The 19,243-nt window shown below is 36.9% G+C and overlaps 1 protein-coding gene across 7 annotated transcripts in view; it reads left to right on the top strand.

The window, feature by feature from the left end:
- The first annotated feature begins 6,895 nt into the window (after positions 1-6,895).
- Positions 6,896-19,243, top strand: part of map4k3b (mitogen-activated protein kinase kinase kinase kinase 3b) — a 100,136-nt gene continuing 87,788 nt past the window's right edge. For all 7 annotated transcript variants that reach the window (XM_041250192.1, XM_041250191.1, XM_041250190.1 and 4 more), the window contains exon 1: positions 6,896-7,123. In XM_041250192.1, coding sequence (XP_041106126.1) covers positions 7,025-7,123 — 99 coding nt within the window. In that variant the 5' untranslated portion in view covers positions 6,896-7,024. The remainder of the gene's footprint in view (positions 7,124-19,243) is intronic.

The raw sequence follows: 19,243 nt of genomic DNA, 5'->3' as shown, positions 1-19,243 counted from the left end.
ATGTGAGTGCAAATACACTGGCAGCTGTAGCGCTCTCTCTTCCATCGCCTCTCACTCGTAAAGTTCCAGACGGCAAGTAATGATGTTTGATCCTTTAGCTGCACTTCACATATAAATATCCTACTACCATAATACATTGAGAGAAGAGATTGAGATGAGAAAAAACACAGTCAGAAGTGTCTCAAAAAGTAGATATGAAGTGAAGGATTTGTATGGCTGTGTGTGTAAGACCAATTAACATCATGTAATGACTGAGTGTTAAAATTGCTCAGGTGTTCAGATGTCTGTGTGAGTGTGGTAAAAACGTTATACACACACACACACACACACACACGCACACACACGCACTCACACTGTATAACGTTTTTAGCACATCGTACACCCATAACTTGTATTCATTTTATAGTTATAAGCCTTATGCTCACAGAGTAACAATGTGGCAGAAGCGGAAACTACCTTTAGGAAATGTAAACAAACTGGACAGCCAGCACAGTCTGTAATTTTGATGAAGTAGGGCACACATAAGACTAAACTATAGAAGATGTAATAAACAGCAGTCGCCACAGAATCCTATTTATTCCTTTATTAATTTTCTAATAATTGTGGGACTCGGCATGTTTAAGGCATGTACAGGGGTGTAGTGCTGTGGCGTCGGCAGGGAGCACCGACCCCTCATTTCATGGGCAGCAAGAGCACCACTTCATATATTGTATAACTGCTTTGCTCCTAATATATGGAGATAGATATACTTGTGTATAATTCATACAAATAAGCAAACTATACAATAGCTGTAAGAAACCCTTGAGAGATAAATAATGAAAAAGTTTAAATATAGCGTGCCAGAATAATTAGTAAGAGAGGTGAAGAGAACCTGTATCAATAGATAATAGCGACCCCTCACTTCTAAATATAGCCCTACTCTTCCTGGGTATGTATTTATTCCTGCTTGCACTTGGGAATATACTCCACAGCAGGGGTCTACAACCCTGGACCTGGAGAGCTACTGTGGCTGCTGGTTTTTGTTTCAACCAATCTCTCAGTTGCTTAATTGAACCAATTATTGGCTTAATTAGTCATGATTAACAGGTGTACCAGATCTTTAGCCACTGATGATGTAAAGACACCTATAAAACCTGCTGGACTGGGGGTCTCCAGGACCAGGGTTGGAGACCCCTGCTCCACAGTGATCTACAACTGCAGGCTTCAGTCAGCTTGCTAAAATGATATTGTGTGCCTCATGGAATTAAGAATCTATGAACACATTTTAAGCATCAGCCCCTGGGAGACTAGAGAAACATAACTGTCTGTGTTTGTCAATAAGGAGACCTGTTCACTGTGAGTTTTGCTTTCTATCAGCTTACTGCTTCAGGCAACAGTGAAGTTACACTTCTTTGTTTATACCCTTGCTGAATTCCTCTGGTTTTTTATATCATTGCTCCGCTAGTCATACCCCCCATATTCAGTAATTGTAGCCAAAGGGAATAGGCTACACAAGGTTCCTTTACAATCTGATGTCATGTGAATAATAATTGATGTTTATTAGAGATGATTTCGCTCCATTGCGTTAGTAAAAATGAGTTAACCAGGCAGGAGTCTTCATGGGCAAACATTGGAGTTAGTATCCCTCTTCTTGACAGAACCTGTTTAATTGCTGTCATGTGATCTGGTTTTGGTCTGTCTGGATGCTTTTCATGGAAGCCCCCTGCTGCATTACAAACGTGACCATAACCTAGGTTGTATTTTTTCTTGGCATAAAATTGCTCATTTCACTGCATTTCATGATTCAAAAATAGCATTGTCACATACAAAATGTATCATTTTTCTCTACTGTTCACAAATATTTAAATGTTTACCTGAACAACAGTAAATGCTAAATTACCTAATATTTTATGTCCACATTATATTTTCAAAAATTATCAAAAAACCAACAAAATAAAAAAAAACATAAGAAAGTATAGCAAACTGCAAAATGACTGTAGCAAACCTTCATAAAGGTAACTTAGCAGGAACCATTTCTGTAAATGGTTATAGAAGGATTATCATTTTGTTTTTAGCAGTACTCAGCATCAGCAGTCATTTTAGGTCTAGACTGTAAACACTAGACCATTCCTTAATAAACTTGAAGTATGGACAGGACAGCATTGCCAGCAATACACTGTCATCCCTTAACCTAAATATTAGTACTGAAATCACACAGTTTAAGCAAGAGTTATATTGAGGGACAAAACACAGTGATAAGATAAAATAATACCATTTGCCTTAATAACCCCTCTACACTCATAAACAACTCAATCAGAAATAATGGGCTGTTTTAACCCATATGAAAAATAGATACAGTGTATAATACATAGATGTGTACAATAGTAAGTTCCATATAAGTTTTTGTTATATGAACCATATAAGCATCATGGTACAATAATGACCATTTTCTTATGAGACGAGGTTCTGAAAAACACATACTTTATATAAGCAAACTTGTAAAAATCATATATGCACTGTCGTGCAAAAATAGACAGTAATTTGTCTTACACAAGATAGTATTGTACTCATATGTGCCTCATACAAGCAAACTCATATGAACCATAGATGCAAGTATTGTGATGAGACAGGGGCTTATGGATAGCCCTTACAAGGATTCAACAGCAGAGAAAAAAAGACAGACATGCTCAGTGAATGCTCAGGCAGTTTATTATTGCAGAGCCCAAAAGGTGTCTGTCTGAACACTGTAAAAGCAGAGAGGGTCACAACAGACCACTCTACAACTTTTTTGTAATTTGACCAATAAACATGTATACTATTCTCATTTAAGAACATATATGAAAAAAGCTTTACTATACAACGATGGAAATTTTCAGTCACCAGGCTATTCAAACACATGCACACACAAATACACATTTATAAAAATGTATGTTTTAAAAAATACAATATGCACAGTTTTTACCAATCTTTAGATATATTCTGTGATAAGATATCCAGAGAATCTGTTAATCTTGATATAGTCATTGCATTTTTCCTTATTATGAAGTGTACTTTTACTTATCAGGAATACATTTATTTTCAAATGCAACACATACAACTTTGCTGTGAAAATCCCATTTGCTAGTAGAGTCACAGTCCTCTTTTTTATTATTATTATTATTATTATTATTATTATTATTATTATTATTACAAAAGAGACTAATTATAAAATGAAAATGCTTCCTTTTTTATAAGATTAAATATTATTATTTTAAGTTTCCTAAACAAGGCTTATAATAGTTTATTATTTTAATACATCTACAACTATGTTACTTTTTTTAACAATAGGATAGGACCAACTAAAAACATAATTTCATAAATTCAACTTGTGTTTTGTTTTCACTAAATAAAGCAAACGTTTGTCTGTACTGTTTCTTTTACATGTCATCACATACTGTAGATTGAAAATATACATGAATTTTTGATAAAGATGACCAGTTTGCAGTTGTTTGTGATGCATTTAAAAAAAAAAGTTAATAATGCAAATAATGCTAAATACAGTCTGTCTGAAGCACTGCAAGTATACTCTATGCTCATTAAAAATTCACAAAGTAATTTACATTTGTTCATTGTGTTTTTTTTTATGTGCTATTTGAAGTTCCATGTTATTCATTCCTTTCCTTATCGTGGCTCGACTCTGATATACAAATCCTTATTGGATCCAGTGTACCAGTATGTATCTATGACAACCATGCAAACTTCATGTGTGTCCAGGTAAGACACTAACATTAAGCAGTCATATATAAGTCAACATATAAGGTAGACATGTTAGATTTTATATGTTGAATTTTTCCTTGTATGTGACAATGTTTATACTTGTATGTTAAATTCACAACATATATGATAAATATATTATACATACATAACACAGAAGAAGCATGTATGAGTTGTACTGTATATATTTTTTTTCCATATGGGAAAGGCTGCTTGAAAACTACAGATTTCTGTTTATTTGAACCAGGTTGGACTGTACTCCTGTTCATAAAAGTATTGACTAGTCTTTGTTTTGTGTTTTTCATACTTGTATTCAATCAAAATATATATTAACCCTTTCAATAAAACTTACAGAGAGCAAGGTACATGTCTAAACAATTATCATACAGCTGCTATTGTGATAGCATAGTTTGATAGTAGGTCAGTTCAGACTCGCTGGGTACAGAATAACAAGTAACCCCTGCTGTCAAAGGGGTGTGGGGCCACCACTGGCACAGCCAGGACAGCACTGACGCGTCTGCAAGGATAGTAAACTGCTCTGAAGGGATACCTGACTATTCTAGATTACAGCCTGTTCTTCAGGGGTGGAAATCAGCTGTTAAATCTCCAGAATGCCACATTGTTTCATCACTTTTGATGGTAAAGCATCAGTAATTTGTGCAACCTTGAATATGGAAGCCAACTAAGCACCTGATATCTGCCTTTCGGCTAATTTTTGTTTTGCTACTGATTTGCTACGGAGAGATGCTGTTTTTATAAATGGTATTACAGAATGGCATTTATAAATTATTATTTAGTCATAAGAGGGACAGCCCATTTACACAACTGGTACAATTGTTAAAATCCTGTACATGAAGTGAAGCTTTAACTTTATGAAAAGCTGTAGCAGTTGCTCTCTAATTTAAGTAGACTCTTAAGCTCGTCTGACAAGAAACTATAAATGGTTTAAAATAATAGAAGGAGAAAGCTTGCCAGTTTCTGGCAAAGAGAAACGGTCTTTGTCTAAAGTAATTACATTTTATCACTGCACCAATACAAATGTCTTTTTTTTTATAAGTAATGTTAGAGGAATGTATATAGTATTGGGACATGCACCATGAATTTAACAAATCATCTCTTTTTTGACATTTGATGTATTCCTCTTAAATAATTATAGGTATTGTAGCCCATAAAAAAACAATGTACTCCATCATAACTGTAATAAGCTGCAGTATAATGCTGTTATTTCAACATAGTATTTTTTAATACAGCATTACTATTATAGATTTAGGGCACACACTATGTAACAGCATTCAGAATACTATAGAATTTTGAGAGATCAAAAATGCTTAATTTAAAACCTTAGTTTTAGGCTTAGTGGCCTCAGTTGTGTACCAGTATGTACAGAGCATGGACTTGTCACAAGCAATCTTTAATTTTCCGTCAGGAATTCGATTTCTTCTGTAACAATTAGCCATAGGCATGTTTCAGACACTTAATTTGCTTTTGCAGCAGTACCAGATTAGAATGACCATTTAAAAGGTGAATAAAAAATGTTTTCCTCTTATCCATCAACCATTTTGACTTTCTGTTGAATATAAATTGAGGCACAAAGCCTCCTGCATCCCCTATTATTGTTATTATTATTATTATTATTATTATTATTATTATTATTATAAATATTTCTTTACACCCTTATAATTTACCGAAGATTTATTTGTTTTACAGACATTATTTTTTACTTTGAATATAATGAAACCTACTTTTTCTGCTACCATAGCAAATACTGTCTTCCTATCAAAGAGGCGAAGCCCCCCTCTCCTATATGCTGCACAGATAAGAACCTGTGGGAGGAGCTATGAAAACAGTTTTCCCATCCATAACAAAACGACTGTGCAAAAATAAAAATAACGGGTAGATGCATGTTAAAAATGCTCCAAGAAATTACAAAATAGAAATGAGGAGAATGGTACAAATGCGTTAATAACGTTTGATATTCTGACCCTCTAGTAAGGGCTATATTAAAACGAAACAATGTCCTTTGTTGGTTTCCAGATGTGCTTCAGATGACCTTGGCAAGCTCACTTTTTAAATTAGTGTGGATAGTGGGGGGTCACTGACATGCTTGAAACAGTTACTTTTACTACTTGAGATATGTTAAATAAGGTTCTACGAGGAGCAGAATTGACATGTGAACTCTACACCAGCACAAACAAGAAATCCCTGCTACTTGAGTGCATATGAAACCAGGTTCATAGCTCTGTATATGCAAATGTCTGTCTCCTTGGGACTGCCTCTGGTCTGTTTGAAGACTGTGGGAGTTTTCCTTCTAAAGTTGGTGATTGTTAGGAAGTGAGTTCACATTGTATAAGCACATCCTGGAAACGTGCATTTTGCATTCACAACAAAAACAGGTGGAGTTGGTTGTTGTTTCAGGTTCGGCATTTTAAAGGTTTACAACAGTTTTGTCTTTTAAAAAGAAAATTAAAGGGTGATGTTACACAGCTTGCAAAAAAATATTTCATCCCACACCTACCCTATAAGGTTGATCTCCTGACCCATGACTAGTCACATGGTGCCTGGTCTACCATATCTAATAAATGTTGTAGCAAAACTGCAGTATAGGCAGACAAATCCAAAAACACATGAAGCAGTACATACAGCACTAAAGTGTTGCAATGTAATAATGCAGGAGAAAAACAACTGTTTGACATAAACAGCAGTTAGATGCATAGATCCTTGCAAATGAAGCGTATTTTTGCTGGGGTTTAAAAGACAGGAGGCCACTTTCCAATGTTGCTGTAGCCTTCCACAGCAAACAATGACTCTTTGAAAGTGGTGACATTTAAAGATGCTTAATGCAACATTTAACTCTTGCCAGGGGGCATCTTTCAAATAGGTTGAAAACGTCTTCCCCACAGCAGCACTCCAATATAGCTTACTGACTGTGTTTTATAGACTTGTTATAAAAAATACAAACATAAATAATTATAAAAAAGCTGGATAATCTATTTTCCAATTTCCTACTTTCCTTAATATATCAAGAGAAAGCTCTGGACGCTTGTAACTACTGTGTTGGTGCGTAGCAGCACTGAGCTGAGGTCTCTTCCGAGCATTCTCTCCTAACTCTGCCACTGGGGAATGTAAACCATCACCCTGCGCACGCGCGCTCTGCAGTGGAAGCCATGTTAAACTTAGAGTGAAGTGGAGCTGTGGTTTTCTGACGTATGTTTGTTTGTTTGTTTCTACCTGCCTCAAAACAAAGTACTTGGCGTTTCTTAACGTAAATATCAAACCAGAACCGGTAGTTCTAATGATGAATTCTAGTTTCGACCTGTCCAGGAGGAATCCACAGGAAGATTTCGAGCTGATTCAAAGGATAGGAAGCGGCACCTATGGAGATGTCTACAAGGTAAACATTAGAAAACGCGTAAGAACAACGCATATGTATTTAGCAGGAACACAAGCTCGATATTAACAAAACGGTGTCAGTATTACTATGATGAATAAGTTAGTGGAAGTGGTTAGTTAGCACACGCAGTGGTGTATTCACGGAGAAACCTACTTATATATTCATGGAAAGAAACTGCCGAAACACTAGATTGAGATGCATTCACTTATGTATGGTTAATTAAAGCTCACGTATGCAATCTATCACTGAAATTCACACCGTGTTGTAATATTTGTTCTCATGTTTGTCTCCTTGTACTATGTTTAGTTTTACCGTTTCCAAAAACATAATTAATAAGGATTGTGGTTATCCACAACAAAGTAGGCCATAACCATCCTTGACATAGCCAATCTAATTTAGTTATGTTGAGTAAAAAATAATTAAAAAAAACACACACACACACACACACGCAATGGATACGAATCTGTTTATTTTTCTGTCTCAAGTGCATTATTTGGGAATATACATGTAACCTGGTAGTTGTCTTTTGTAGTAGGGTTTTTTTTTTATTACTTTTTCTTCTGTTGTACTACAACAACATACAGTGGTCGGAATTTTAAATTCCGCAATGGATCAGCCTACTGCAACTCTTGACTGAGATCCAACGATTCAATACCTATTTCTGCATGATGACATGAAACAAAAATCTCAAAGATGTATATATATTTTTTCGGCACCCATATTTACCAAGCACAGTCCGAGTCTCTAACCATTTTCCAAAATGTTTGTTCTATATTCTTTTGTTCACGTAACGTTCTCTCTCCGTCCAGCTTTAATGTTTTTGGAAGTTGTAATACTATTACACGTTTAATTCTATCTTGGGCCCTTCTCATTTCTTCATACTTGTTTTCTCCATTTATTTACTTTCCAATCACACTGGAAGGCTTCTGGGTTGCATTCTATTAAACGTGGCCAACTCTGGAACTAAAATGCTTTGGTTATTTCACACTTTAGGAAATATTTTCAGACCTAAATAATTTACACACAAGTACAGACACTTTAAAAAAGTGTTTGCAGCTTTTTGGCTATCCTGAGCTCCTTTCACAGTGGCACTCCTGCCCTGGTCCTGATCTGGGTTCTGGCTACCAGGGTCACAGGCCTGCATTGTGTGAAACCACGTGCCTGGGTCATACCCGGGTTGCAGACCCACCTCAGGATGTTGGTCGAGGTGCTTTGACCCTGGAGCAAGAAAAAACGCATGACAGCTGTTTGAATATTTCTGTTTAGCCATATTTTTGTTGGTTGAGATACACCATGAGCCAGATTGCAGCAGGGATGAAAAAACATTTGCTCTAATCAACATTTAGGCTGACGGTTCAATCCAGAGAAGCTTGGATACAAGTGTCCGTAACAAGCTGCTTCCGGGGCATTGATACGCGTGTTGTTTACTTGCGTCTGTCACCCAGGTCAACCCCGCTTTATCTAAAGCAGTGTGTACTCATGTGGCCGACCCTCATGACACCGGGTCCCTAGACGGGTAGGTTCCTAAACTGTGTAATAATATACTAAGTATTGTTTTGAGAAGTTTAATAATTTATATAATTTTGAAACTTTTGCAGACTTATATACCGCAGTCAGGTTTAGAAAATCACACTGTGTGACTACAATTAATCTGCTTTGATATGAATGCACAGCGGGAGTGTGTGAGGTGAGAGTCTATAAGTCTATGGTCAGGACTTGTTCATGCAAGTATAAAGGACGAACAATTTTTTTAACAGGGACCTGATTGCTTCTTGCCTCTCATTTAAATAATACACAGTCAAACCTGCTGATGTGACTACCTTTCTTTAGCGAACACCTGGTCTAAGTGACCACGTTAAATTCCTCCAAATGATATTTGTGCTTTTATTTAACTGTATTAAGTGACCACCTGTCTAACGCAACCAGCGACCACAATTCTTTTACCCAGCAACTGATTCAAACCTGTATTAAGCACCTTTACACAGGACTACTGTTTTATAAGAAAAATGTTTTTAAATAGTATGTCCTAAATTCAAAGGAATACGTTAACCATTTTAGCGGTCTTTTATCCATAATCAATAAAACAACAGCGCTGTCTTGTAGAGGAAGAGAGAGAAAATGTGGAGAAACAAAGGGACCTCCCTAGATGACAGAAATAAAGTTAGTAAACTTGTAAAGACAGTAAATGCCAGAAAAAACTGCCGAAAAATTCGGCACTAGAACGACGCAGATACAGCATTTTGAAACGGAAAGAACTAAGGCTTGAAGCTTTAGGTTTTTATTTTTGTTCACGTGACCGTGTTTTGAGCCGATTCAATATCTTAATTAAACTTAATTACTAAGGAAAGTTGCTTCTTTTTACCTTGTTGTCCTGGTGACTTACTGACTCTGTTTCACCTTTTTCATTATTCGAACACAAGAGCAAGCAATGACATTAATCACTTCCCCCAGATGCTACTTTAACTTGCATTTCATTCTCACACTTGCCGGGAACTGGGTAGCTTCCAGTGTGTCGGTTTCGTGTTGTGTTGTCCTTTCCTGCTAATTTAACAGAATGTTCTCATGATTAGGATGTAGCGGCTTAAGATTTAAAGGCAAACTGTTAAAAGGAAAATAAACACAGAAAATTACTGCGCGATAATCGAAAAGTATCTTATGGTTATGCCTGCGTTGGTTTCAAGATGCAGTGAATCATCAACACGTACCTGAAAGGCAGACACAGGCATTGAAATTTGCAAAGGATTTAAAACATTTTGTGTGACCTGAGACAGGCAAGCATTCATTACTTTCACAAAATAATTTGTTTTGTAAATGCGTTATCTAAATGAGTGTTATTAAATGACATACTACTTTTTATTCATATTACATCTTTTGGCTTTTACAGTGTATGTAAGACATAGGCCTACACAATTACAGGAAAGCATGTCGGAGACAAACAGAAAATTCTTAAGTTATGGCCCCCTTTTAAGAGACCACCTGTGTTAAGGGGCCATTATTAGACTGTCCCTTGAGTGGTCTGTTTAATACAGGTCTGACTGTAGTTAATTAAGGAGAGCCGTAAAATCTAGGACTGGGTGCAGGGCTGGTATGAGTTTATATCCCATCTTTTGCTTCTTCACACTGCAGACCTATGAAAGGTATCTCCATCAAAACTGTCCCTAGTCTTGCACCCAGTTCTGTGTTTCAAAACTGGAATTTGAGAAATCAAGCCTCTGTTTAATAAATTCTTCAACACCCGATTCCAAAACATCAGTCATGTGATTCATAATAAGTAGGGGTCTACCTAATTCGCGATTTCGAGAAAAAAAAGAAACCTTGTTTAAATTAACTACTGCACAACGCAGGAGACGCAACTGTGTATCTTCCTTCTGTAGATGGCCTTTTTTTATTCCGTCGCTGTCCTGTGTGCATTGCACGCAAGCAAAAAACAAACCAAAAACATTCACAAATAATATGTACCAAAATTCTCCAAAGCGGTTAACGTTGTTGTTGTTGTTTACTATTCAGATGACACCAGTGTTTTAATCAGCCTATCGGTGCATCTTTACTGCTTTTCTGTCACCTGTACTGTGCAGTAAGGGGTGGTGGGACAAAGTTGGTGCTGCATTTTCATTTAGGTTGCTAAAGTCTAGTTTTCAGCATTGGAGGTAAAATAGTAGAAATGGACGACAGAAAAAGCAAAATATATTTTGGCTGATGATCGTTTCCAGCTATTTCCCAAAGAAACTGTACATGCAGATGGAGGTGATTGTTTTGCATATCTTAATGTGTCTTTGGAGAAAATACGATCGATCGCTTTAGCTTCAGAATCACACATTAAACAAAAGGCTAATATAGAGGCTGCTGAACAGAATGTAAAATAAACAGCTTTCAGAAACTTAACTGGAAAGTCGGCCCAGACAAAAAGTATTCCTGTCTGCAAGTTAAATCAGTACTAAAATGATCTAGCATAGCCACCTCACTTCAATCTGCTGCTTTTTCGCAGTTTGAATTTTAGACCTGAATAACCACGTTTTCTTTGTTTTCACACGGTACTAGTAAAATAAATTATTGGATGGGACAAATAACATGACAACGGATGTGCTGCATATATTGCCTTTGTTAAATCATTCATGTAAGTGTCCAGAAGTGTCGTTAGTAACTGAAGTGTTGAAAAAGTTGCTCTGATTTGGTGTAGGAAAGGTGTTACTAGCATTGCTGTCGCAGCAGGGGGGACTTGTTCCTAAAGAGTTGCGTGAAGAAATGTATTTATTTCTCTTTTTTGCATTGTATTCATGTTTTGTCCCATAATGCGTGAGACTGAGTTCGATCTTGTGTCCAGAAACTGAAGTAATATGCCTGTCTTCAACTCCAGCATTTCATTAGATGGAATTTGAAAAAACCTTGGCTGTTGTGGGTGAAGTTTGGAAATTTACATCTTAGTTTCTTATAGGACAATTTTCGAAATCTGGCTGCATTCGTATATCAGGTATTGGGACTTAAGGCCACCTTGGTGATTTTTGGTCTATAACGCTGATGTTTGAGTGACATATTCACAGCCAATTGGTAAGTACAACAAAGTTATTTCTACAGAGATTAGCGGTGTTTTCGTTTCCTCGTCTGCAAAAGAAAAACTGTGCTTGAACCATACTGTCAGATGTTTTTTCACTCCGTTCTAGACGTATACGGTTTCTTCAGCTCTGTTCTTGAAATCGTCTTTTTATGATTTACATAATTTAAGCCGCGACAAGCTGCATGTTTAGCTTGTAGATTTAGGTGTTTGTTTGCCTGATAGAATTCAGAATCTTTAGCGATATCAGTATTTTTATTCCAGTGGTATTGCTGAAGGTAACAGTTAATCCAGTTAACAACAGTTAAAAGTTAAAGTATTAATGAGCGTTCAGATGTTTACAACAACAGCAACACACGTGCATATATTGCACTCTAAAGGTTTATTTAAAAATCTTGTGAAACCTGAGTGTTACACTTTTACTCTGCAAAGCACATCTGACAGTGGTAGGTACTGGTGTTATATAGAAGTACATTAAATGTAAAACTGATTCAAGCAAGTGAAGCACTGTTTTTTTTTTTTTTTTTTTTTTTGTATGCCCATACATATCAGTTCATTGCTTTCACATTTTTTTTAAACATTAAAAGAAGGAAAAACCATAAACTGAATAAAGTACTGAAAACAAGATTTAACACTTCTCAAAACAGGCTGTATTCCATAGTGCTGTTGGTCCTACAGTTTTACACTTACATTTGTGTGGCTGTTTCCCCCAAAACAAAGAAACACAGTTTATGACTTTTGAAATTAAATCGGCAATAAAACAATATTACGTCTCTCTGAACAGCTTGTCTGTAAAAGTTTAAATTCCAAATTAAATTAACTAGGGTTCCATCAGTAATTTGTAACTTACGTTTGTCAATAAATTCACATTTACTGTTTTAACTGGCTTATCTCTTTAAACAAAGTAAAAAGTTTTTGCTTAATTTAAAGAACAAAAAAAAAAACTGCTATTGTTCAAAATTGTGGATTACATTACATGGCTAGGCAAAGGTCCGAATGCTGCTACCAACAATTACTATGCACGAAACCCCAGAGCTACAAGCAAGATAAGAACTTGAACTGGAAGCATATGTGGAAGCAAAATCACAGTCGACACATACTAGGATTGAAAGAAAAATGATCTCCCTGTTCCCACAGTATATAATGAGTAAAAGTTAAATACATTAATATTTTTTTTTTACATTTGCTTTTGTAATTTCTATGTATTGCGTATGTACAGTACATCAATGGTCACAAACCCAAAATAAGTTACTTTTCTTAACTTTAATAGTGTTTCAAACTTTTTAACTAAATAAAAGGTCTTCATGAATTTATGTAACAAACATGAACATATAGTACAGTGTTAGTGTACATACTGTAACAGTTACATCCCTGCTGTGTTATGTATTTATTGTTTATAAATACAGTATTGTAGTACACGTGTGGAAATTTAATTTACCTGTCAGTTGTTTTTAGGTGAAGTAACTTACAAAAAATGATGGTGATTAAGTAGATTCAAGAAAATGTTCTTTTCTTCAATCAGTTGTTAGGTTTATTGAAATATGCAGGGAGTCTGGTCCCAGGTACAGGACAAACAGAATACTCTTCATTACAATGTTTGCATGACATTAAATACCCTTCTGTATAGATGGTCCACCTCCTCTTTCTCTGACACTTAACCAATTGCAAAGGTAATTTATTGTGTGTGTGTGTGTGTCTGTGTGTGTAGTCTAGTGTGACAACCTCTGAACTCAGTGCATTCTTCACACTCCTGGAGACAAAAGGTCCATAAGTCTGCCTTTTGTTATCTTCTTGAGACCCTTTGATCCCAGTGCCATTATCTCTTTCGATCTCTCTGAAGTCTTTAGAGCCTGGCCCCTTCTAGTCCACAGCATTATCTTTTTAGCTTGCAGTCAGTGTTGGGCAAGAAGCTTGTAGATGCAACGTCTCTATCGATTGTTAACAGTACATGCAATTTGAACCAAACAGTCTGCTATCTGCAATATTAGTCTCCTTTCAGAAAAGAACCAGTATAGCTCTGCCAGTCCACATGCGTAGCAAACTGCTAATCAGTTCTCGATCCATGTTTTCCAACATTAGGTTTCTTCTTATGACAGAAAAGTAGGATAGTATCCCACTACGCTTTTTATCAGACATTATTGTCAGTGGTGCAGTGGTAAATAAAAGTTTGGAGTTGAACAGATAGATTGAACCAATAAACATGAACAGATTGATTGTTTTTCCAATGAGCATGCAGAGAGGCGGACATATTGACCCCCTCACTGAAGAAAATGTCCCCCTAAAGTTTTTGGAGAGAGCCACATTGACCCTCAATCAGTAAGTCCTGATGCAAACACTGCATCTATGTCAATTTTTATTTGTCAGTATTAGATTCCTAAAATATTTAGTCAGGCCTATACTTGGGTAGTGTCTACTGTAATTTAAAAGGTGCACATTATTTGCAATCAGCACAGATCAATTTAGTGGTCATACAAAAAGACTGCATGACTGTGTTTATTACAAAAAGTTTTTTTTTTTTTAAACCAAGTTATAAATCTTATTAAACTTCTTTTAATCGTATTTGTTTAACGTGTGCAAGCCTATTGCATAAGGAACTCTTTTTAAACTACTATAACCAGGCTGGTACTATGTGTATTTTTTTGTACTTTTAATGTTGCTAGATAGTGGAACTTTGAAGGCAAGAGATCCATATTTTATAGGCTAAGAGGATTAGCCTGTGGTGTGTTTTTTTTTTTTTTATATAAAAGATAATGATAATACAAAACTAAAGAGAGGCATTTTTCAGAATGAGGCTCATTGAAAATTTGAAGTGACTTTTTCCCCTGGAGAGCTCTGTCTTATGGTGATAAAGCACAGTATCAGAAGTGTGTTATGTATGAAATAGCCATGTGATAAGTGAGTGAACACTGTGCATAAACAATTTCTTGGATTCCGCAAGCCTGCATAATGGCTAACATGGTAACAATGGCAACAGACTTTTTGGGGAAATAAGTGCTGTACTATACCTCAGAAATTCTGGGCATTTGGCCTAAAATAAAATTCTTAGGATCCTTTTTCATAATAAAATTCACTTGGGTCGGTAGGTAGGAAAAATATCTGATTTTACAATTTTATTTATTTTTCAAAACTGTAAAATAAGGGGCAATAGCTTTATTTACCCTTGCCATACTGCCTTTGACAAACTGTTTTAAGTTCTTTGCTAGTGCAGTATGCACAAATGGACAACAGTTTTAAAGCTCTGCATGAGCTGTTGCTCCATGTCTTCCACAGTAGGTGCATGCGTCAGGCATGCCCAACTTTGAGGAGTAGTAAGCAATCTCCACTGGGTCTCACCAGTTGAAAGACAGATTCGTTTCCACTTCCCATACAGAATGTGGACAGGAGGTAGAAAAGGAGCTCTGCTGGCGCACTCCGCCTCAGAAAGGACACATGCTGCTGTCTCCTGGCATCCTGGAGGAATGCCAAAGGAATGCCAAAAATAACAGATGTAGAAGTTCTACATAAAACGGAAAAGCTACCAAAAGAAGAAAACAATTGAATAAATATTGGTTAGAAGTTTGGTTTTTACATTACTTGGAGTTAATGACTATTAGATCACAAAGCTGTCTAAAACCCTTCATGAGGTTACAGTTGGATTTTGTTCTCCATAGAGGCAGAATATAAAATAGTAATATGTTGTCAAGTGAACAAAGTGATGTATTCTATACACGTTTAGACATCTGCACGTCACTCATTTCAGAACACATCCATCTTTATACTGTAATACTTATAATAATAATAATAAAAAAAGAAACTATTGTAGCACGGCTCGGCAGACCTTGAGAAAAACCAACATGGCCACATTTTGATAAAACAACAAAATCTTTAGTTTCCTAGGCGTGCTGTGCTGTTTCATCTTGCACACAACTTGCATACTTGGCTAATATAGAAAAATATAGAAAAATCCTACTAGAGCAAATAAGCACAGCAGTACCAGTGCAATGGTTAAACATAGGTGTGCTACGATGAGGACTTCATGAGCTGTGGAGCAAAACAGAAAAAGAAGAGTATGAGTATTTGTTTAACAGTTCCATTTTAATGGAAAAGCTGTGTGAAATTGTCAGACTGGTGAAAGGCGGTATATGCCAAATATAAAGAATATCTAAACAAAGTTACTTAAATAACTTAAAGTAGTGTACAGTAGTATTAGTAACTGCGGTAGGGTTTGGTAATTTTTCAATGTACAGAATTAGCTGCGGGGGAATTTGGAGGGTTGATCGGGAAACCGGATCCTGCAAATATTTTATTTAGGCCTATTTATTTAGGAGCCACAACTGAAATAAAAGGCAACCCCATTTGGATGGTTTTCTGTGAATTAAGTGCCAACCTGGAATGAACAATGGTTCTTGATACTTAATACTTTTGTTGTTGTTTTTTGTTTCTGCTTTTAAACAGGAAGTTATCCATCACAGGCTATCATTGGTGCTCATCCTGTTTTACAAAGTGTGTGTCTATACACAGTACACCCTTGCTATAACGAACCTGTTGGGGTCTAAGCCTTTTGTTTCTTTTATCGAGGGGTTTGTTATAGCGAAAGGACAATCAAAATGAAGGATAAACTGTTTAGTAAGTTAATGAGATGTGATTTCATCCCAGCATGAAAAGTTTGACATGAAAAGTTCATCAGATCCTCGTGGTTTGTTGTTTTTATTGTTTTTTTTTCTTTAATCAAAAAAGCTTTTTGGCAACCCATATACAGTGGCTTGTGAAAGTATTGACCCCCCCTTGGAATTATTCCTATTTTGTTGCCTTACAACCTGGAAATAAAATGGATTTTTTGGGGGTTTGTATCATTTGATTTACACAACATGCATACCACTTTGAAGATGCAAAATATTTTTTATTGTGAAACAAACAAAAAATAAGACAGAAAAACAGAAAACTTGAGCGTGCATAAGTATTCACCCCTCCCCCTCCCCCCCAAAGTCAATACTTTGTAGAGCCACCTTTTGCAGCAATTACAGCTGCAAGTCTCTTGGGGTATGTGTCTAATAGACATCTAGCCACTGGGATTTTTGCCCATTCTTCAAGGCAAAACTGCTCCAGCTCCTTCAAGTTGGATGGGTTCCACTAGTGTACAGCAATCTTTAAGTCATACCACAGATTCTCAATTGGATTGAGGTCTGGGCTTTGACTAGGCCATTCCAAGACATTTAAATGTTTCCCCTTAAACCACTCGAGTGTTCCTTTACCAGTATGCTTAGGGTCATTGTCCTGCTGGAAGGTGAACCTCCGTCCCAGTCTCAAACCTCTGGAAGACTGAAACAGGTTTCCCTCAAGAATTTCCCCGTATTTAGCACCATTTAGCGAATTTCCCCGTATTTAGCGTCATTCCTTCAATTTTGACCAGTTTCCCAGTCCCTGCCGATGAAAAACATTCCCACAGCATGATGCTGCCACCACCATGCTTCACTGTGGGGATGGTGTTCTCTGGGTGATGAGAGGTGTTGGGTTTGCGCCAGACATAGCGTTTTCCTTGATGGCCAAAAAGCTCAATTTTAGTCTCATCTGACCAGAGTACCTTCTTCCATATGTTTGGGGAGTCTCCCACATGCCTTTTGGCAAACACCAAACGTGTTCGCTTATTTTTTCTTTAAGCAATGGCTTTTTTCTGGCCACTCTTCCGTAAAGCCCAGCTCTGTGGAGTGTACAGCTTAAAGTGGTCCTATGGACAGAAACTCCAATCTCTGCTGTGGAGCTTTGCAGCTCCTTCAGGGTTATCTTTGGTGTCTTTGTTGCCTCTCTGATTAATGCCCTCCTTGCCTGGTCCGTGAGTTTTGGTGGGCGGCCCTCTCTTGCCAGGTTTGTTGTGGTGCCATATTCTTTCCATTTTTTAATAATGGCTTTAATGGTGCTCCGTGGGATGTTCAAAGTTTCGGATATTTTTTTATAACCCAACCCTGATCTGTACTTCTCCACAACTTTGTCCCTGACCTGTTTGGAGAGCTCCTTGGTCTTCATGGTGCCGCTTGCTTGGTGGTGTCCCTTGCTTAGTGGTGTTGCAGACGCTGGGGCCTTTCAGAACAGGTGTCTATATATACTGAGAGCATGTGACAGATCATGTGACACTTAGATTGCACACAGGTGGACTTTATTTGACTAATTATGTGACTTCTGAAGGTAATTGGTTGCACCAGATCTTTAGAGGCTTAATAGCAAAGGGGATGAATACATATGCACGCACCACTTTTCCGTTATTTATTTTTTAGAATTTTTTGAAACAAGTTATTTTTTTCATTTCACTTCACCAGTTTGGACTATTTTGTGTATGTCCATTACATGAAATCCAAATAAAAATCCATTTTAATTCCAGGTTGTAAGGCAACAAAATAGGAAAAATGCCAAGGGGGGTCAATACTTTCGCAAGCCACTGTACGACAGAGATATGCCTGTGTTACTAATTTTTTTCAGACAATCATTATAGTTTCCAGCTTTGTTGCAATATAAAATTATTTTATTTTCGGAGGCAGTTACACAGCGTGTGCTTTTTACAAAGAGTTGACTTCGGAGGTGGCATCCCGTGCGTACAGACTGGGATGTTGACAGTGTGTTTTTATATGATTTTTTTTTTTTTTTTCCCATAGTGTTTCTCGATTATTACAAAAACTGCACTTACCAGAAACACCTGGTTGAATTATAGCAAGAAAATAATTAGTAGCCATGACAGTATGCAACATTGTAAACCTCCATCACGGTGGCTTATATATAGACCTCCAGGCTGGAACTGTAACCAAATCCATCTGTAATTTTGCACGCCAGTGTGTGTCTGGATTCCCTTTAAGGTTTTGCTTGTATGTAATTTGACACACAAACCTACAGTTCTTTCTTATCGGTGGCACTGAGATTTAAGGTGTAACTGTGTCTGAACTGCAAAATCTCTCCTGGCTTGTCTTCGGTCTGCTCCACAGCTGGGTTAGCCTGTAGCTCAAAATCTGGGGTCTCGGACTCTAGCCTGACAGCACCTGCTCAATAATCCCATCCTAATTCTCTTTAGCCACCCCCTCCCCTCCCAAAACCACACCCACATACTTAAACACTTGCTGATTCCGCTGCAAACCTACTCAATCCCCCATTAAAAAAAGCATTGCTTTTAGCCCAGTTAACTTTTGCAGAAGGCACTCTTTCAAACAATTTCTGACAGTCATCTAAAACTTGTGCATCTTAACAATTCTTTATAATAACTGTGATGTCATCTGCATAAGCCACCACGTTTACAGGCTCCATAGGCACTTTTGTAATAACCAGACCAGTCAGAAGTGCATAGCCTATGTAAGAGGTGTTTAATAGAGAGAGAATAAAGCATTCCAGATAAGGAGCAACCATGACGAATGCCCCTCAACACTGGAAAGTGAGAGCTAAGGCTGCCATTAAGTTTCACTACACTTAATGTGTCCCACAAACTTAGGACCAAACCCAAATGTCTTAACTACATTATACAAATACTTATGATCAACTCTATCAAATGCTTTATCTTGATCCAAAGTAATAAGACCTGGTTTGAAACAAAAAAGTCTGGAGGCATCTAAAAGATC

Source organism: Polyodon spathula, chromosome 5 (genome assembly GCF_017654505.1).
Source record: "Polyodon spathula isolate WHYD16114869_AA chromosome 5, ASM1765450v1, whole genome shotgun sequence".
NCBI lineage: Eukaryota > Metazoa > Chordata > Actinopteri > Acipenseriformes > Polyodontidae > Polyodon > Polyodon spathula.
This window is presented reverse-complemented; position numbering and strand designations above follow the sequence as displayed.